Raw genomic sequence first — 22,140 nt, 5'->3', positions numbered from 1 at the left:
TTGATCCGGATCTTTCATCTTTTTTGTTAGGCATTGTCCGCCCCCGCCAACCCCTTCCCCCACCCCACCCTCGGAGTTGGGGGTAATCAAGAAGTTTTATACGCGGAGGCTCCGCCCGTACAGGCCCAAATGCTTGCCCTTTTTATATAAGAGGTAATCCTTTTCTATACCTTCCATAGAAAAAGGCATGAGTACCCCTTTCACATACCTTCGTACAGTAGACTAGGTGAGTCTAAATAAACCAAACTTCAGTGGATGTTTCAGTGGATGTTAGGTGAGTCTAAATAATCCAAACTTCAGTGGATGTTTTCCCTACCCTTTTTGACACCTTCAGCCTGAATTAACCCCTTTACATTTCGGGCGGAACCTGCCTGTAAAGAACATAACGGGAGTACCCCCTCTCCCCCCCTCCCCCCGAGAATTGTGCTCAGTTTTTGTCACGCGTCACATAACCTGACCCGCCGCCTCACGGGGAGACGTATTTAATTTGTGCAGCTTTGTGTTGCGGGCAGAAATTTGCTTGTGCAGGTAAGGTCATGAACAGTGATTCCCCTTGGTTTACAGACAAAGTGACAACTTTTGTTAGTTTGCCTTTTTTATATCTCTACTTAGATCTGCTCGCACGGTTCGATCCAAACATGGGGCAGCTGGCTCGCGCTCAAGTCTCTGTGCTTTTGTTTATCTTCTTCAAGATTTCTGGAGGTAATGTGGCCTAAACATTACTGTAATCAAGTCGAAAAAGAATCCTTTGCATTCCTTGTCTAGTGTCACTCAACAGAATTTCAAAATTAGTCAAGATTACTCTAGCTAAACGCGAGAAAAAGCAAAAAGATCCGGCAAATATATAATTGCTTTGGCCGCTTATTCTTTTGTGATAGCTTCACGCCTAATCGAACTGCCGCGGTTTCATACATGACACTTTTCCAAAATAATTTTTTCGTATTAGAATTCAAAGCTGACCGAGCGTGGCGTCTGTTCTCCTACATAAAGAAAGATTATTCATTCGTACCGTGTAAGCTTGTATCCTGGTGAATAAATTTAGAAAATTCTGCCACTGGCCCGATGGCAAGTGCACGGTCGCGAGTGGAGCTTGTAAATATTGTAACTTGTATTGCGAAATCATGCATATTTTCTCCCGTTCATACATAAATGATTATTATTGAAACCTTCCGTTTAAATAATTATTATACACATTCATAGATAGTAAACTTTTTGGATTACAGATGAAATCGTAGATAAAAATTACACGATTTTTTACATGATTTGTTTCAAACAACATGCAAGATATCTTTTTCAGGGAACAGGTATTAATTCCTGGGTGTTATTTATTTAAAAAATGTTTACGCATGCAAGCCATTAGTAGACTATGAGCAGTCCCATATTTTTCTTAAAGCGATAGTAAAGCAAGCGAACCATGTCAGCACGCTCAAAAATTGACTCCCGCGAGGAGATGCGATGTACACAAGGGAAGTGGGAAGCAATAAATTGCTAATAATTGCTAATAATAATTATTATTGAGTGAGCTTGCAAGGTTCACTCACTTTGCTATCCCTAAGAAAAATCAGGGACTGCAACACTTGTGACAAATAACCCACGACCCCATAAGACATAAGCTTTATAAATACTAGCCTTTCTCAAAGTCGCTCGCTCGCTTCTCATTGAATGGACCTGGCACGAGCGCCTTTTATCACTTGCAGCACGCCAAATTTACAGGAGGAATTTTCCTCCTGTAGCATTATCCAATCAGAACCAGCGATATGAAAGTACACGTCAATCAAGCCAGATCATAACCAGATCACGCACGAAGCTGTTCAAACATACAACACTAGCTCTTCGATAGCGATTGTTATTTTGGTCTACGACCGAGAACTTCTAAATTCCTCGCACCGATTATACGTTCATTTAACGACGCAATTCGTGTATGGGTTGCAAGAAGCAAAGTACAGACATGTCCGCGAACATCAGCGCAAAGTAATCGAAAGTCACTGTTGTGGAAAGGACATGTTTTTATCGGCGCCTACTGGATGATCGGGAAAAAAAGCGTGACCTTTGAGGTGGCCCCATTCGTTTTCGATTTTCTATGTCACGGTGAAAGAAAAGAGGTTATGTCCGTTTGCTTGGTTCCGGTTAAAGAGGTGATCGATCGGTATCTTGTGGCTTATACTGACCGAGTTATATGCTGCATTTTTAATGAGTGTTTTGATAATAACGAGATAAGCCTCAACCTTGTTCGGTATATAGCAAGCATTTTTCGGCCGTTAACTTGTTCGGTTGTTATATACTGATATGGATTCGGCCGTTATCCCAAACGAGTTAACGGCCGAATTTCGTTCGGTATATAATAGGAAACCCATTAGAACCGATACATTTTATGTTGTTTTCCAGGTTTTTCCATCAAGGCAGCACTCTGCATGTCATGCTGTGTAGTGCTTTCATTTTAAAATTTATTATTGCAGTAGCAGCGCTAGCAGTAGCCATTATTATTATTATTACTGGCACATTTGAAGTAAAGCATTTTAAAAATCTTCGCGAAGTGAATCGACATATTTTCTGCAGCCATCAAAATGTAAACAAAATCTTCGCATGAACAGTGTGTAGTACGATACAGCAGGTGGATACAGTCGTTTTGCGGGGCTGATAAAGAAAATGACTTGTCGTTTCACTATTCAAATGCGTTGTCAACGTTTGAAAATGTTTTGCAAATGCGTTGGCCCAATTTTTAAATGATTTTCAACGTATTTCAGTTTCGTTCGGAAACATTCCCAACGTTTTGAAACGCATTGAGAAAGTTTTCCAGTGCAACTGTCGACATTTCCAAAGATGCGTTGAAATGACTGAAATGACAAGAATGCATTGAGTTGACAGTTGGACAACTCGCACCCTTTTAAAATATTAATGGTATATCACATGTGGTCTCCCAGTTCATAGTTAGCGATTAAGAAAAATTCGGCATTTCCCTCGGGCAGGAAAGGGTTAAAATTAATGTAAGTTAATCTTTTCAACCTGATATTCTAAGGCAAAAAGTTAAAATACAATCTCTTGTTTACAAAAATGCCGAGCACTAAAATTACAATGAAACATGAAATATTTTTTAGCATGGTTTCAACAACAAGACAAATTTCACAGAAAAATTGAAGAAATGACACTATAGGAACTAAAAAAGTGTCTCCAAAATGTTTTGTTTGTCTGCAAGAAAGCGAGACGGAACTTTCTACAGTAACAAATCGCTTACAGTGTGGCGCATGAGATTTTAAAATTTCATACCATTTGTTGGTATTTTGTCAGAAATAAAATAATTTTTTGGTCCACTTGTTATTCAGCTTGTGTGGTATATACTAAAACAATTATTCACCTCAGTGTCGGTGAAGTGATGGATATTATTCACCTTCACTTCAGTGAATAATTGTTAAATATTATTTTTCTAAGAAAATTGCAATAAACAGAATGATATAAGTGGCAATGTGAGGTTAGGTTGATCATTTCCCATTCAAGTTGCAAAATTTCTGGGAGGTGCTATTCTTCTCCCCTTGCTACAGGCCTGATATAAAATAGATGCAGTTGCCATGGCATGCACATTTAATTAAATTAATAATAAAAGTAAAACAATGCTTAACAACCAATACCAGATTCAACAATTTTGTTATTACTATGATAATGCCATAGAATAACTTGCGCTGTTTTGATAAAATCAGTTTCAGCAGCTGACCGACTTCCAGCAGCAGATGAGACAAAGTATGAGACATATCTGAAAAAATTTGAGACCAGTCGGAATCATTACCTGCCAAATTCCATGGAAAATTTGAAGAATGCTACACTGTTTATAAAGGAAAGATTTGAAAGTGCTGGGCTGGATGTCAAGCTGCATAATTTCACCACAAGTGACACAACAACAGGGCAGGTTTGTAGACAGTGTTCTTTAAAATTTAATGTTTTCACCTCTCAGTAACTACCAGGACGTGACCAGTTAATAATAGTGAGTTTATGCAACAGGACGCAGAGGGAAGAAGATGGCAAGATGTCCTAGTGTGACTGACGCGTCAGTTAGTCAGTTTGTGTTTTGACACAGTCTTTTCTTTGAATCTGTGAACTCTGGTTCTTTGTGTCATGTACACAACAAGAGAACTAAGAGGACAAATTTAAACAACAGATTGCTTCAAAGTGTAAAGAGATATAGTATGTAAAGTGTCACAAAGACATTGAAGACATTTTTTCTGTCCTTTTGTGCAAACTGGGTAACAATACAAATTATCAAAGATTGAAAAAATCAACCAATTATTCCAATGATAGATTACCTATTGTTAAGAAACAGTAGTTAGCTTACGAGGGCTTTGTGAATCTAGCTCCAGAGTTTTTCTTCATAATCACATACTTGTGACAATGGTTTACAATACGATATCTTAGTTTGTGGTTATCAATGTCTTCCTTTTATTTGCTTCTTGTCTTCTTGCAGAGTGTGAGTGGAACAAATGTTGTAGGAATCCTGAAAAGCCAAAACTTTAACACTGCGACAGATGAATTTGTTATTCTTGGTGCTCACTTAGATACAATGGGACTTCAAAATATTGGAGTAAACAAGGATGGCTCTGGTTTAACTGCTTTGATTACTTTGGCTGAGGATCTTAGTGGTGAGTTATACCATGAAAATGCTAATTAAAATTAATATATTCTATTCAAAACAGGTGAGGCAAGACAGCGATAAAGTGCCACACAGGTGCAGATGCACAGGAATAATTTATTGCATCAGTAAGCCATAAGAGCACGCAAATTGTGCAAAAATGCACCCTAGACTGAAAATTTGGACTGACAAACTTGTGGCCCTCAGATTCCAGATTAAATTGGAAATTGGAAATGTTGGTTTTTGAGGAGAGGGGAAAGTCGGAGAAGCTGGAGAAAAACCTCTCGGAGCAAGGACAAGAACCAACAACAAAATCCAACCCATGTATGACGCCGAGTTCAGGAATCAAACCTGTTCCACATTGGTGGGAGGCATTAGTGCTCTCACCTCTGTACCATCCCTACTCCCCTTGTAACTCAGTAGAATTAGGATTACATACATGTATTTGACCTCTGAATTCCTTGCATTTGCAGGAAAGGATAGATGCATTCAGAACAATACCATCCTGTTTGTAGCCTTTGATCGCTCCGAAACATTTGACGTTCAACAGGGCCATGCAGTCTGCAACCAGAGCTGTGGAAGCAAAGCTTTCATCAATGACATCAATGTTTTGATTGGTAGTGGCTCAGTCAAGATTGCCATCATCATGGACTGTATCTCGAATTTTATGGACCGCAGTGACAGCCAGAAAATATATACCCAACCCATTAAGGACTACTTCGATCAGTTTTATAGAATGCAAGGTCTAATCTACTCAAACAAAGGGAATTATCTAGCAGCTGTAGGCAGGGAAGATGAAAAAGACATTGTGGATAAGTATGTGGAGATGTTTGTGGATGGACGAACATATGATCAGTACCAAGTTGCGGATTTCACTTGGAATTTCAAAGGAAAACCCACTGGCACTAACTTGACCAATGTGGAAACTGCTTTTGAAAAGTCAGATACATTGAGGTGAGATTGTACAATAATATTTTATTGAGTGAAATCGTAGACTGCTCAAGGCATTGTCTTTAGGCTAACATGGGGCTGCATCTGACTCATTTTTAATTAATACACTATTTCTTTTTTGTCAAAATCCCCTCCCCACTCTGTGGATTTAGTGAAGGTATAGAGTCCTAAAGTGATGATGTCACAAAAACTAAATTTATGAAATTATGGGTTTTACTGAGGTATTCTGAAAGAGTATAATAAATAATGCATTATTCCCAAAAATCAGCATCTTATTGCAATTTGGGGGTGAGATATTAGCTCCGTTATGCCCCAGTGACTCCATACAAATCCTTCTAATTTTATCTCAGTTCTTAATGTTTGGAAATGAGACAAAATTAGAAGGATTTGTATGGAGTCATCGGGGCATAACATTATCATTTAATTAGACTAACAATGACCATAATTTTATTCGTTTCCTAGCTTTTGGGATGCTAACATAAAGTCCATACTACTGACAGACACATGTTTCCAGCGGGAAAGTCTTTTTACCTGCAAAACAAATGTTTGGTGTGACAACTATGCGAAAGCCACACAAGCGAACCACCTTGGCTTTATGTACACCACCGTCACTGCAGCAAAAAACCTCACCAAGTTTTTAGCTTGCTCACAAATAGGTAAACTTTTATTAAGGTTATTAATTCCTAATCCTGCAAAAAATTTTTTGTTTTTGAGAAGTTATATTCACTAAACTGGAGGACCCTAAGGAACAGAGTACCATAAATTTATCCCACCTTGCAACAAAATTTCATCTAATTCTGTCCAAGATCATGGGCAAAATAAGAGATTTAGAAAATTGGAGAGGATTGGCAAGCTTCCTAGAAGATACAATGAAAGGGGAATCCTGGAAATGTTTGGCAGACATATGATCTTCAAATCCTGGTCCTATTTCAGACCAAAATATCTCAGTTGCCTTACCTTTTTTCACATCTATAAATCAATACCTATTTTCTTTTTTTTTTTTTTTGGGGGGGGGGGGGGTTAAACAATCCTTTAAACAGCTGTCTTTAGTAGTCAGCAGCTATCTATGGCAACTACAGTGAAGGCAGCTTAAAAAATTTCTAAGAGTCAGAGTCTAATATGACAAGAAATGTAAACACATTGAAAAAACAAGTACAACTGCTGGAATGAAATCTAAATCCCACTGAAAGGCTGACATTTTTACAACCTCATTCCCAGGGAGTCTCTCCTCTTTCCGTTCCCTGGAGCAAGAGAGGGATGTCTCCCTCTTGCTTCAGGGGACGGAAAGAGGAGAGACCCTGGGAACGAGGTTGCCATTTTTGTTGAAATTTATTTCACTTTTGTTCTTTATGGTACTGTATCTCAACCATTATGTTCCAGCGAAAAGTCTGTAATATTTTGAATTAGTTGAAGAAGCTGAATCTCCTGTTAAGCTGCATTTTTTATTTAAAATATTGTGCTTTTGCTTACAACTCGCTATTTTTCTTTTGGAGCTGACTTCTCTGAACCTTAGCAACGGCGATGATTAAATGACACTTCATTTTGCTTGCTCCACTTTCTCCCTTTTCTATTATTTTCAAGATGAAAAGAGATCACCGTACGACACCACACTCTCTTAAAAGCCACACCTTATTTCATACTAGACGGCGAACCATGCTCAATTTCAGTTCCCAAAATAGAAACATTTGGGATTTAATTTCAGAACAAAACCTGTAGCTCAAAATCCATACACCATGCACCATGCACCATTTCAAAATCCAGATGTTCCTGATAATCTCAAAAACTACATGATGTCCTTGAGTAATGAGTTGGCACCCACCAGTACCCCTATAAAATAGTATTATGAACATTTCGTTTTGTGTGCATGGCTCCCTGAAGAATTAGCTGTCAAGAAGTAGAGAATGACCATGACTTACTAGGTATGTAGGGGTATACTACACAAACTGAGTACTCCCTCTCCCCCCCCCCCCCCCCCCTGCCATCACTGGAAAGGGTGCATGATTGCCAGAGACGGTTGAATTTAAATGTATACTTAATAATAGTGTTGCTTGTGAGGTTTTATCCTTACCTGAATTACATCTAGCCACATTTATATACAGCTAATCAGACAAGCAAATAAAATAGAATATAACAAACAGCCATTTTTCGGCAATTTTTTCACATTAGCCAAGGCTGGTTTCATGCACCTATGAAATAATAAAATTTTGTACATCTGTTTGAATGTACCAGATGTCAACGAGTGCACACAAGGAAATGCGCAGTGTTCAAGCAATGCAACCTGCATTAACACGTACGGCTCTTACCGATGCATCTGCAGGGTTGGTTACACTGGGGATGGCTTTTCTTGTGACGGTAAGTTGTACCCTGTGCACACACTTTTTTTAACGGGAATTTACAGAGTAGCCTGTTGACTAATCTCCAAAAAGATTACTAACATTAAAATTACTGTGTAGCCAAGTGTATTTCAAGACACGGTTGTTCAGAAGCTCATTAGTGCTAATCTGCGACCAAAAGTCAACAGAGGTTTTTATCTCTTTCTTTGACGGTGTTTTTGAATGCTAAATTTAAGCTACAAGTAAGTCAAAAATGAAGGAAGAAAATAATTGGTAAAATCTTTTTTGATTGGTTATTTTTTATCGCCAATTTAGAGCGGTTTCCAATCGCGTGTCGTAAAACCAAAACCAAAGTAATTACTCGGGCCAATCACAACAGATATAAACAACACAACGAGCCAATCAGAATTCGAAGCAAATACATGTAACCGGCGCCAAGCGCGGGAAAACGTGTGCGGCCAAAACACGATTGGTTTTGGTTTGGATTCCCATTGGTTGAGAAAGTGGCGCGAGTTTTGTTAACCAATCACAGAGCATAGTAAAGCAAAACCAAAGGAAACGCGAATAACTTTCGACACTCAATTGAAAACCAGTCTTTCTGAAGAGAGTTTACCGGACCCTCAGAAGCCTATTCTTAGAATAAACCCTAATTTAGGGTTAATTCTTTGGACGGTGACATGAACAATCAACGACAACGTACTTAATATTTGCAAAAATACTTTTACTGTATATCATGAAGGGCTGAGGACATAACCGACCTAAATGACTTTTCAGATCACTTTTTGTTGTTTTAGCTTAGATTCACCCTAGTTTTTGCATGTGGCCTTGAATTCCTTCAGGAAACGTTGCTCCAATGTTTTATCCGCGGCTTTGCGCTTCGTTTGCAATAAAAAGCTATGATTATGGGCAAGATTTCCGTTTTTATCACAACACGAAGTGCAACAGCATAGGTGAAAAGTGAGTTGAGTCCAGAGGAGAAAAGCTTGTAACGTGGACCCCAGGATTAATTACAAAAGTTTAAAAATACATAATTAGCTTAAGCTTATATGTTTACATGGATGGAAAAAAAATGAAATGATTACTTACAATAGTCGTTCGCAATCATAATCAAAACAATTATTTTAACAAATAAAAGTATTTTAAATAATTGGGAGTGTGGAAAAGTGACTCAAAGTCATACATGAAATTATTTAGAATGAATTGTGGTATTACCGGTATTTAACAACGTATTGTCTATATTGAATAAGAACCAACAGGTGAACAAATACTAAATCACTCGACGTGGGTGGTATTGTTATTATTCGTTATTTCCCATTGTTAAAAAGGCATAATATACTTGGGAAGGGAAGGGTGTTTTTTCCCACAGAAAAATACTTTCTCATTGTTTTCTTTTACATCCTGTTAACAGATATAAATGAATGCAGCATACAAGGACTTGCTAGTTGCTCAAAGGCTGCAGAATGCATTAATTCACCAGGGTCTTACGGTTGTAACTGCAAGAAAGGCTTCAGTGGGGATGGTTACACATGCGTTGGTTAGTAACTTCTGATTAGCTGCAGGAAGCTTTATTGAAAACTGGATCATGGTATATTGGAATTTTTAGAGTTTTGATTGGCTTAGCGACCGTGGGATGTCAGTCATTATACCATGCCCGAGAAATAGTCACCGTTGGCTTAGGTTTCTGATTTTGTCCACAGACTTGAATGTTCGAACCACCTCATACACCATAAAAAAGAGTGCCACATGAAACTACTGCTGGATTGAGTAGCACAGAATATCTACAACCACGAAATTTAGGCTTAGCTCATGAAAACACAGGAGAAAGATAAAAATGAAGAAATCCTTGACACTGTAGAATTAGGATCACCCAACGAGAAAGTTTAATGTGGCCGAACACAGTTTGCGCGCGCTTTACAGATTCTGCTAGTGATGCTATTAAGCGCGCGCTAGGGTTGTGGTACGCAAATACGGCGGTCGATAAAGTGATCCCTTAATTTCACATGAAATTGATAATAAAGTTAAGTTTTGATCCTAAATAAGTAAGTTTCTCGTTTCCGGACTCTTTTTCTTTTCTTTCCGAGCAAAAAAGTCATTCACCAAGAGCTTTTGCATGCTTTTCATCTTTGCCATGAAACCCAATTAAAGCCACGCATGCGCATTTGACCAAAAAATTGCGACTGGTTGCTTTCGTGGAAATAATCTGTTATCTAAGGAACCGCTCATTAGAATTTCGTGAAATTTGGCATGAAAAAAGTTCCCTAAAAGCGTAACTTGCCTACAAAGAGAAACCTAAATCTAACAGAGGGTATCTTCACAAAACATTAAAATGCAAAATCGATATTTACAGGAGTTCTCTCTTTTAAAATTACATGAAAATAGTGCAACTGTGTCAGTGTTTTGTGAGTTTTTCTGGATACAAAAAATGGAAAAAATCTAATGAGTACATTTTCTAAAAATAAAGGAAACTTACTATTTATGAGCGTTTAATAGTTTGTGTTGCCATGGAAACGGTTCTTAGCTCAACAAGACGTACGAAAATACATTCTTTCTTAGTTAGTCTTACACCATACCAATTTTGGGCGTCCAGAAATATATAGTTTCCAAATAACGTTTTCTAACACCTGTACACTAAAAAACTGTATTCGGCCACCTTAAGCAGAATGCTTCAAAAACCGCTTTCCGTTTTCCCATACCATTTTTAGGGCTTGTAAAGGGATGTTTGTGGAAGCTAACGCAGTTTTTTCTGCTGGGCTTCTTAAGCTGAACATCGAAGTTGCATAAGATTTAAGGGACAAAATTTCTGAAATTTGATCCCTGAATTTTTGAGCGTGCTTTTGCTTTCTGAAAAATCTAAGCTATGCTGTGGAACGTTAAAGATCCCACACACTGATCGAATAGAGCAGTGTGTTGGTCTATCTCTTTCTCTGATTTCATCTGTCTTTCACATTCATGCGTGGGTTGGGAGGGTGGGTGGGTGGGTGAGATCAAATATGGACTGATGGCGGCTGCCAGTTGCGCCTGTAGATGCTGACGTCCGACCTCACCCCACAGAAAACCGCCATGAGATTGTGTGATATGTGCGGTATATAAATACATTACCATACCACAAATGACATTGTTGCCCCCTCAAAAACCAAAGGGATCACAAGTAAATCCGAATTTCTGTGCCTTCCGAAAAGATCTTCCATGCAGACGATTCTCAGCCCCCGTAGAATGCCCAACTAATGGATGTTATGTTTTCACTGTCCACAGGATCTGATGCGTCCAGTGCGTCTGCTCTGACTGCCGTGCTGTGCCACATTGTCATGTTAATGGTGGTTGGTTTGCTTGAATTCACGATGTAGATGTTTCCAGTAAGGGACGCCGGGGGAGGGGGTATGGGGGGTAATCCCCTAAATAAGTTATATAGGTATGTGCGGCGCTAAAGGGTATGGCTTTTGAGCCATTTTGGACTGAAATAGGGTATAGATTTAACTTATTGCGACAGCGACATGATATTTCAGTTCTTTTGTTCATTGTTCGTAGTCACGCGCTATGACGTGGACGGATGTCTGAATTTGGGCCCATCCGAAATCGGCTACAGTGCTGGAAATAATTTTTCTATCTTAACAGGACATATGTCCTTTCAAATCTTCCGTTTGGTCGGACATTTTATAAATTTGACCGGACATTAATTAGCATAATTTAATTAGTAACATTAGCAAAACAAAAGACTTTTGACAACTGCATTTAAATTCAATTTATCATTTTTTCATTAACTTGTTGACTTTTACTAACATTACCACTTCAATTGAATACAATTTTTCTTCACGATGTTTTTCACTGACGTATTTTTAGGTTCTTGCAGTCCTTCATGACAAACTGTTGAAGCATGTGCCTCAAAGCCACTCTGATATTTAAAGACCTTCAATGTATTCACTTTCTGTTTATGGTTCCGGTGAAAATAAAACTGAGTAAGGAAAAGTTCACATCACAATGATTGTAGCTCGTTTTCACTGTCACTTTGACTAAAAATAGCACTTTCATCAAGGTCTTCAATTTCATAATCAAGGTTAGATTGCTCTTCATTAAGCTGATCAGACTCAGAGTCTGAGAGTGCCTCAGACATTTTTGGTCGTTTTAATGGCCTCTTCTTGTAGCTCTTTCTCTCCTTTTGATTTAGTCTCCTTGATTTGCTCGAGTACCACGATCGGACAGCTGAAGTGGCATCATACTCTTCAAACGGTGGCCCCTCTGTCATCATCGTCAGAATATCTTCTGTGGTTTTCTGACCCAGAGCTGCTCTTCTACCTGTCTTGACCCTCTTTAGGCTACCAAAGAATCTTTCGACTATTGCATTCGACACAGGCAGGCAAAACAGCAGTCTTACCAGAAGCAGTACGTTGTTCCAGCGAGTTGATCCTATGGAGAGGTGAAAAAGCTTGTACCACGTTGCTCGGTAATTCCGTGAAGAAGGTGAAAGGAATTCAACTGTGTATTCTACAAGTTCGTGCCACTCATCTAACAAGTCAGGACCACTAGAGCTAAAACCGTGTTGTTTCAAGGCATCCTGGAATTGGTCAGACACTTTTAAGATGATGTGGTCAATTTCTTCACTACTTGAATAAGCGTTTGACCATACTTCACAATTCAAAACTTTGGCCATTGCCATCGTGTCATCAGTCCCCTCACAGCGTTCTAAGATTGCTTCAGTCAACAAATCAATCAGTGTACCTCCATCCTTCTTAAGCTGTTCAACTGCATCATCTAGACCTGGCAATTGCACGCCTTGATAGCAGCAGTCATTGACCTTGGTCAAATAGTACCTGACAGTTCTCAGTTTGTCGACTTCTTTCTCCTTCAGTGCAAGTAGATGTTTCTTGGCCTTTGCCATGGCAAGGGAAACAGTCACGGCATCAACTTTTGTTTCCTGGAATGCAGCTGAAAGACATGCTGCTGTTTCTAAGAGGTCAATGAAGAAGCACGAGTAGATAAACAGCTTTCCTGATTTCCATTTCCTTAGATACCCTTTCAGTTTGGCTCGGTCATCAGCTTTCACAGATTTGTCACTGCTGCAGGACTCAAGATGCTGAATGAAAATACCAAATTTATCTACGAGGACTTTAAGCGCATTAAGTTTGTGTGTAATCCATCTTGTTCCACTCGCACGTTTTGGTTTCACTGATCCTTCAACAAACTCTAATGAATCTTTGTAAATGTTACTCAGCTCCTGAAGACTTCGCAGCCGTTTAGGACTCTTCTCGTACAGATAGTAGAGCTTCAGTAGGCAGTCATCAATCTCTTTAAAATAAGTGCTGCTAAGAGCATCTTTTAATGCCAACTCCAAGCGATGCGCAATGCACCAGACAAATAGAAACCATGGATACTCCTTCTTCAGAATACCTTTTACTCCTCCCTTCTCTCCTCTGTTAGTACTGCAGCCATCTCCTCCAAGTCCCACGTGCACTGCAGGTGGAGTCACTGTTGTTACATCTTTCAGACCTGCTTCAATAAGAGCCTTCTTTATGCCATCAACGACACCTTGAGCTGTTGAACTTGACAGACTTTGTAAGGAGAGGTAGCTCGTCTTCACTGCGATCTCTGGCTCGTTACTGATGTTGTCTGCCGGTTCTCCGTCTGGATCGAAATAAAGGACGAAAATGGCTTCTTGTTCAGTGACAGAGCTATCTGTGGTCCCATCAAACAAGATGCTGTAAAACTTTGCTTCGGCTATTTCTTTTGACAACGCTTCCTTAAGCTCCCCTGCTTGAAAGGATAAGAACTCACGTGCAGCGGTACGATTGTTGTGTGTGGAGCCAAGCCGAACACCATGCCTTTTTTCTAGTTGAATGATCTTCTCATACTTGCTGAGCGGCATTTCTTCTTTCACTACAAAGTATGAAATGTCAAACTTCTTCTTGAAAACTTCTTCTTGTTCTTTACTAAGTTTGAACTCTAGAGGTCGCTGGTTTCCCGTAGGCACTGGAGGGGAAGGGGCTTTACCCATTCTTCTCTTGTACAAAGCCAGGGCTTCATTATGCGCATCTGATTTTGCATGATCAATTACATTGGAAAGCTTAAAATTGGCTGAGCCATCAATCCACGATCTTGAAAAGTTACGTCTTTTCTTTATCTCTTGTTCAAATTCGACACAGACGGTGCATTTCAGCGAAGAACAAAACTTTCCCATTTCACTTTGATCAACTTCATAAACAAGCCAAGTGTCTGCTTCAAAAATGGCTAAATCATTCTTCTTCCATTTCTCAACTGTGGAAGAAGTAACTCTTCTCCCCTTTGTATTTTCAGACTTGTTTGTCTTTCTTGGTGCTTCTGGTTTGGTCTCTGATTTTACATAATTACAGCTTGAAAGACTGTCTTCTTGTGGTAGCTTTCTTTTCTTGCTTTGCTTTGGACCAAAAAAGCTTGTTATGTTTCTTTGTGTTGCGGAGCCACATTGTTTGAATTCTTTTTCCTTGATAGGGTCCCCTTCTTCTACCTCTAAGAGTGGAATAAAGTGGTTGGGCTGAAACCACACACCTCTTGTCGCATCAAGGTTACCATCTCTGGACCACATTATGAAGACAGTTGGCATTGACCTCATATGGTTGATGACCCTTGGTACTATGACCCCATGCAGGAGAATCCGTATGGAGGATACCGCATTGGGATAGACAGAAAAAATCGGCCTCCCCATTACTGTGGCTAAGGCCATGAGATGAAACATCCCTGCCCATTCTCTTTTTACTGTGGCACCTATTAAAAATTTTAAAAACATTTTCTCTTACGAAACCGGATGGATAAATATAATAAAGAAGATAACGTTAGTTGTTGAGCGTTACCTGTCTGCAGGGGTTTAACGTTTATTTGAATGTCAGTTCGTACGTACGGTCTGAGTCTTGCCTTCTTATTCATGTTTCTACTAGTTCGTTCATACGCTGTAAATGTTGATAAAAATACACGTGAGAATTGATGTCGTCCATGTAACGTTTCACCGAAGGTCAGTCGGTTTGTTCAATGTTAGTCTTTTCCTTATCGCTGTTTTGTATGTTGGATCGTTTTCATGGTATGAGTCTAGTCTTTTTTACGTTCATCTGTGATAAAATCGTTTGTACGGTGGTCTAGTATCTATTAATTTTTTCTTGTTTGTTCGTTCTTACGTTATAAGCTTGAAGTCTTCTCCTTTCCACTTTTCACCAAACGTTAGTGCAGTCTTGCAGTATCAGTCTTGTTTTTACGTGTATCCAACAAAACTAGCACCATACGAACGATGTAACTTGCAGCCTGTAAGTTACATCGTTTGTGCGGTTTTGTTTTGTTTTTCAGTTATGAGTCGCTATCCGGTGCCATTTTGATCACTACAGTATGCAATTTTGCCTCATAGCATACTGGACAACCGGCTTGCGAGACACACCTACTGCTACCCTGGTGCCAGAGGAATTTTTATTTCAAGGTCCGTGAGAATGCTACGCAAGTCGAAGGTAACGACAGAGGACCGAAAAAAATTATTTTTTTAGTCCTCGGTCGTTGCCTTCGACTCGCGCAGCGTTCTCTCGGACCTTGAAAAAAAATTCCTCTGACACCCAGGGTAGCCTACCGCTTAAGCTTTTAACGCACGATGCATTGTCTTTTTCCCCCAGGGGGGAGGTGAGGCGTCAATTTATTTCACGCGTTTCAAAAACTCTAAAAGAGAATTTCTTGCCACAACTTACTCTTACCTTGGGCTTCTTCAACTATTGCCATCAAGCGATTTCCATTATCCTTTAAGTTGCTTGGACCGAGTCGTGCCAGGCACAATGAGAACAGCGTACTTTCAGAGTACCGAGTTGCATTAGTACGTACAGCTTCTTCAATCTTCGGATGCTCTGAATAATATTCTTTGTTCGACAGAATTTCCAATGCAGTTAAAACTCGAAGACAACTGCTTAGGGAATCATCACCAACTAACAAACGTGAACAAGAGTTGAACAAACAGTCCCCATTCCCGGGCGATTGATACGCCACAAGTCGTGATGTTTTAGACAAAACAGGTATATCCTCTGGGAGAAGTGCTTGCCCTAACGTATCTCGTTGAAGCGTGCTGCCATTGACGACTGGTTTCTCTTGAATCTGGGCTAGAATTCCTGAATACTTTGTCTGAAGATAACAAAGTAAATTCCCGCTTTCTTCACTTCTGATATTATGGTTGAGCTTCTCCAAATCAGCGTCAACATCTTCTGGAACATTCATGATAACTCGAGAAGTTGCCGACTGAAGTTCGAAAACACTAAAGCTAAAAGCATTCTCTTTTACGCGGGTAGATGTACAGTACAAGCCAATCAGAGATTCCTGTTCCCACGTGAAATTCAATTATATAATGCAGGAATTTCGTGGGAAAAAATTGATTTTTGATGAACCAGATTACATTTTTTTAGAAAACCGTGTTAAGCTGCTTTGAAACAATAGTCGGGAAATGCAAATTTTATTGCGTTTTGCATGCAGTGAACGAACGTCACCGATCAAGAAACGGGAAGTGACGATCCATTTCTTCCTTGGGCTCGGTGCAAAATGAAACTTGAACAATGTGCATCAACTGGTTGTCTAGCATATGATCCAATCTTCCCTTATCGATTTTGGTAAATGGAAATTTTCCCACGCAACGCTAAAATAGCTACTAGGATAAAAGCTAAAACAAATATTAAGATTCTCGTAAAAAACTCGTCGACGATGTTATACAAGTAAAACAGTTTGCGTAAGCTGTAAACTGTATGAAAAAAAAAAAAACGAAAAACAATGTCAATAAATTTTAACGCTGGAAGAATATGAGAATAAAAATCAGTGTTCGTTGTTGGAAATATTGAGTTTTTCCCCTTCAACATTAAAGTTTTTTTTTTTTACCAACGCTGGTGTGGCTAAGTTTAACCTCGTTACCATGTCTTTACCATGCGAGACTTGGAGTTACATATATGAGGTGTTGACAGTACCGCGCAATGCATTGTTGGGCGATTTTACTTTATGGAACTACAGGATTACGAACGAAACACTTCTGCTTTAGGAATTATTAGTGTCTTTCGAATGTGGCTCAAGCAATCTTTATGAGCAACTTTTATTGACGGACAACACCTTCAAGGGAAAAAGTCAAGATGTGTTGGTGAGTTGTTCGGACATCATGTCCGATCATAATGTGAATTTGGCCGGACATTTTCAAAATTTGGTCGGACAATGTCCGATGACCGACAGTTATTTCCAGCACTGGGCTACCACGCGCATTTGGTAGAACACTCGACTCGCGTTGGTATTCTACTTTTTGCTGTGCTACACCGCGCTGACGAGAGCCAACCAGATCGAAACAGCTGTCCATGGTTGCCACATTCTGTTGATTCTCGGTTTGGTCTCTATCATGTCGCTGTCGTGTTAAGTTTTCTACGCAGTCCGATCAGCCTTGCAGAAATTTGAGTTATAGATTTTAACCATTTTGGTCTGAAAGCAGGTATGGATTCTAAAAACCTGGACCCGGTTGTTCGAAAGCCGATTTACGCTAATCTACGATTAAAAGTTAATCGAGGTTTTCATCTCGCTCTTTAAAAGTAGTTTTAAAACCTAATTTCAGGCTAAAGGTAAAGAAAAGTCTAAGTCAAAACTGAGGGCCAAAAAATGTTTTGGAAGAATCTTTACCAATTAGTAATTAAACTTGAATCAAGGTTCTGTTAATCCAGGATTAGCTTAATCGGGTTTTGAACAACTGGGCCCAGATCTAAAAAATGGGTATGAATTTTAGAGGCCTGGCCCCGATTGTTCAAAGAGCGGATAACGCTATCCAGTGGAAAAATCGATATCCAGCGGATAAAATGTACTCCAACCAATACATTTTATTCGCTGGATAGCGACTTGTTCGCTCTTTGAACAACTGGGGCCAGATCTGTAAGGGTACCTAAAAATTACATATTATTTCGGGCTGAAATAGGCACACTCCCACCAAAATTTTCGTGGAGTACGTCCCCCCCTCCCCGCCCCCCCCCCCCCCCCCGCCACTACACACACAACCCCCCACCAGCGGTTTCCAGTACAGGATGAGTGAATTCTGCACATTCACTGAAGCCCATCAGCAGTAATTTGAGCAACAGAGAAGCTAGGGGACTGGACGGAAAATATTGCTGTGTAGCTAAGCTACACCTGGTGATGAACACAATTAGGCGCGAGTTTGGACTTAATTTACTGTCCTCTGTCCGTTTACAACATAAAAAATAACAAGAAGTGGAAAGTTACTGTCAGAAATGGTGGATATTGAGGTCTCTTGTTAGCTCTTATGCCGGTTCACGCGCTACGATTTGTCAGTATGGGAGCGCAATTTGACACGCGATTTGCGGCCGATTCCTGAAATGAAAATCGGCCCGATTCTGAAAATCTGTTGCAGTGCACCAGATTTCTGTTTTCAAATCGGGCCGGCGCTCTCAAAGAAACCGAAACGTCAATCACAATTCTAAACCAAAATCGAGAGTCAAAATACACGTACGATTTGCGCTTCGACACTGTCCCCCCTCCCCTCCCCCCCCGCCGAAAAGCCCTATACTCAGGCCAACACTGTCGAGCTGACAAGTCTTAGCTTGTACAAACCCCGTTAAGGTTGATTCCTTGGCATGGCACCAACACACGTGATGTAGTTGGGAGATTTTACAGTCACATCATCTCGTGATTCTCATTTGAGGGTCTACTTACGTCGTTATTTTTCTGGGCCCGATTGTTCGAAAGCCGATTAACGCTAATCCACTGTTAAAACTTGACCGAGGTTGTCAGCTCGCTTGCTAAGAATGTTCTTCAATGCTTATTTTAAGCTAATGGTAAAGAAAAGTCTTCGTCAAAACTGAGGCACAAAAATCTTTTGGCAAAATCTTTATTGATTAGTAATTAAACTCGAATCAAAGTTCACGTTAACCCAGGATTAGCTTAATCGCGCTTTGAACAACTGGGCCCTGAGAATCCAGGTTGACAAGTAGTTTGCTAGCTTTTAGTGATGTTTTAAGTGTACGTCAAATTTAAGCACTCATTTTAGCACCTTTGCCCCCTCCACCGTTTCAAAAAACGTGTAAAAGTCTTCACCAACGTCGCTATAAAGACGGGTAATATAATATATTTATTGCATAGTTTAGGAAAACTTAAAATAATTTTTAGTAGGTGACAATGCAATACATTTTAGAATGTTTCGACCCTGAAGTGGAAAGCTGTTTCCTGGCTTGACAAAAATAAGCCTTCTTGCTGTCTTCTGCTCTTGGCGAGTGAGTGCTGGTCATTTGTTCCCGTGTTTAGCCGTCAAGATGGCGGTGGACAACAAGCTTGAGGTTTCCCTTCGCTGATATTTGGCGAGGGGCGGAGCCACTGGCCAACTATCTTGCGTGGGAACCGAGAGGTACCGTGTAATTGTTTTAGCATAACTTAGGACCGACATTCGGTAAAGAACGTTTCTTTTATCTTGCTAGTTGGCTCGCGAGTGTAGCAATATTCCTTACAAGTGCTTCCACTAATTTGAAGCCTGTTGCAAATGTAGAACGCCCTTTTGTAGCCAATCTAAATACTTGGTCACAGGATTATGCTAAAACTCAATTTAAGGCTTGCTCCCTTACTACAGGCTCAGCAAGAAGAATGTGTTGTCTTTGTGCTCATAAGAAAACCGTTGCTAATCGTTAGTGAACTGGTCGTGGTTTACAATTACTGACATACCCGATGTAGTTTACCACAAAATTTTCTTCAAGTCGGATTGATCTCGTGACGTGATTGCATGTGGTTCATCCGCGGTGAGACACGTATTAGCAGTAGAGTGTTTCTGTCGAGGGATTGTCAGCTGTAGCGAGGGAAGCACGCTTGCGGGCGCGTCCTCGCGGGAAGTGCGCAATTTTCTCGCGCCCTCGCAAGGTGTGCTCGCTTTACTATCATTGGCTCATGTGATCAATTTAAACCAATCAATCTCAGAGAAAATTTAGTGGTGAACTATAACAGGCATTTCTTTAGTGCATCCGGCGAAAATACCTGGATGGATAGAGCTAAAAAAACGCCCGCTTCCTAATCTATTTAATATATCTTAATTCAAGTTTTGCCAAAGTTAAATTGGTGACGTTCGTTATGTCACATCTACTATTCTTGGCTCCGAAGAACATTTTTATTGAACAGTTAAAAAATAGTGGCTTCTGTGCATGTCGGGACGATAGCACTGATGGTCTGTCACGAAATTCGATGTTCTTATAGCTAGTACATAAGCCCTCGAAGCTTCGCTTGCCGATGTACTATTTCTTTTAAGAACATCAAATTTCCGCGGACACCTTAAAACCGAAAGTCTCTGTCGGGCTATTAATTTTCTGTTTTTATGGATTTATGCACAATGGATGCATGCAGGATCTGATTAAACACATTGGATAAAACACATTTTAATATGTTTTTCAATTCACGTCCTCCCGTACCACATAACAGATAACAGACAACACATACAATTCAAAATTTACACGAGAACCATTTTTATTAGCGATGTAAATTATTTGATAGAAGATGTAATGTATAACTTAAGCACCGTAGGAGAGTTTTAGTAATGTTTATCAGTATGGTTTATTATTAGAATTCTGGTTGTAGTTATTGGATGTTACTAGGTTATGTGTGTATCGAAAGAGGGAATTGACGCAAAAAAAGAAAATAAATGGTTTTTTTTTTTCTATTTTCTGGTTTCGTTTTAGGGGATATCTGAGTAAACAAATATTTTTTTAGGTATGGATTCTTCAGCTGAATACCAGGGAGCAGGGAATTTTGCGTTCAAAATTGGTTGGGTTTGGACTGAATAAGGGCGATTTTGTCTTCTGTTCATAGGGGAAATTTAATCCCGGGCACCGAGATGAAAAATGTCCGGCCTCCAAAATACCCGTGGAACCGCGTTCCGACTTGTCAGCCATGCGCAGTTGAAAATGTTTCGTAACGGACAGTCCCGGTATCCGGGCTGGAGTGTTCGTATGGGAAAAATTTCCAGCTCGGTTATCGGTAACCGGGCCAGCCCGCCTTCTCATATGATCACATCGAAATTTTTGTGAAGGAAATAGTGGCAAGGCGAGATCTCGGAAACCGAGCCAGCCCGGTCGACCGGGCTCATATGAAGAGGCCCTAAAATCGTCAAATGTGGCAAGGGTAAAGATGGCCATAATTTTTTAAGTTGTCCTTTAAAAAAAAAACGTTTCCTTTGTTTTCATCATCAAATAATCCTACTACTACATCCGTTTCGCAAGTAAGCATGCAAAGAGATTTCAAAAGCAAAAGTGTGTTCGCGTAACTCATTCCGGCGAATTAACTCCTACCAGTAACAAGTGCACATTTGACAGTCATGACGCAACGAAACGATTCCATTGCAAGACATCACGTCAACAGAGCTCATTAATTGAAAAAAAAAATCGTGTAAGTTGACAATTTCATTGCATATTGAATTTGTGTAGTAACTACTTGTATACACTTCATTTTGACCCTGAATAAGTGCCGTAGATATCGGGCCAAGGAGTCAAATATCGACTTGTAAAACATTTAAAAGCGCTCAAACGGCGTCACAGAACACTTAAAGTTTGACGCTTATTTTTTTTTCTTTTGTTGAGAAAACTGGTTAAATTGCTGAACTTCCTTTTCGTTTTTCGACTTCGTGAATATTACAAATTTCGAACCGTGCCGATCCCAGTATTACTTTTAAAGTGCTCAGTGACTGGGAGTGACTTCCGCGCGGCAGATTTTTTACGCTGTTAATACAAACTTGTATATTGTTTTGAAGATAAAACCGGGATCGAAGAAAAAGGGAGCCCTGTAGCGCTAGCGGGGAGGCTGATCATGACTAGAAAAATCTTGAAGGTCACTAGATTTTTCTAGAAGCGCAGTTATTGTGCTTCTCGGGTTGAAACAGCAAGCCATGTGCGCCGCGCTAATTGATGGAAAACAATAGGAAATAAGTATCCGTTTTACACGACCACCGCGGAAATGTTTTTCATTCCATTTTAGATTAGAGAAGTCTTTAGTTTACCGGTAAGTCAGTTTTTATGAGATCATAGCCTAACAGTTTTAACACTTGTTTATTGTGACATTTTGAAGCTTACAGATGACTCATTGTCAGATTAAAAGGCCAAAACAATAAAACAAAGCAAATATGAAACTTTGTTACCGAGTTACTAATTACCAAGACAGCCAAACTCAACCCTGAAGGAGAGATGACTGGCTCAAGAACAGGAAAAATATTTGTCTACGCATGTACTTAAAAGGCCTTTTAGTTTGCGTCAAAGA

At 39.8% G+C, this 22,140-nt stretch overlaps 2 protein-coding genes across 2 annotated transcripts; one reads left to right on the top strand and one right to left on the bottom strand.

Annotated features, from left to right (window-relative positions):
• Positions 1 to 464: 464 nt before the first annotated feature.
• Positions 465 to 20,546, top strand: LOC146464067 (uncharacterized). The gene is made up of 10 exons (XM_085130180.1): positions 465 to 528; positions 613 to 702; positions 3,693 to 3,898; positions 4,451 to 4,625; positions 5,089 to 5,569; positions 6,029 to 6,222; positions 7,796 to 7,918; positions 9,308 to 9,433; positions 11,152 to 11,361; positions 17,312 to 20,546. Exons 2-9 carry the CDS (start codon positions 639 to 641, stop codon positions 11,241 to 11,243), a joined length of 1,461 nt encoding a protein of 486 aa, XP_084986306.1. The 5' UTR covers positions 465 to 528; positions 613 to 638; the 3' UTR covers positions 11,244 to 11,361; positions 17,312 to 20,546.
• On the bottom strand, positions 11,475 to 17,106 carry LOC146464068 (zinc finger protein 862-like). Its single transcript, XM_085130174.1, has one exon. The coding sequence runs from the start codon at positions 14,651 to 14,653 to the stop codon at positions 11,870 to 11,872; it is 2,784 nt and encodes a 927-aa protein (XP_084986300.1). The 5' UTR covers positions 14,654 to 17,106; the 3' UTR covers positions 11,475 to 11,869.
• Positions 20,547 to 22,140: the final 1,594 nt, after the last annotated feature.

Source organism: Pavona decussata, unplaced genomic scaffold (assembly GCF_977016875.1).
Source record: "Pavona decussata unplaced genomic scaffold, jaPavDecu1.1 SCAFFOLD_169, whole genome shotgun sequence".
NCBI classification, from domain to species: Eukaryota; Metazoa; Cnidaria; class Anthozoa; order Scleractinia; family Agariciidae; genus Pavona; species Pavona decussata.
This window is presented reverse-complemented; position numbering and strand designations above follow the sequence as displayed.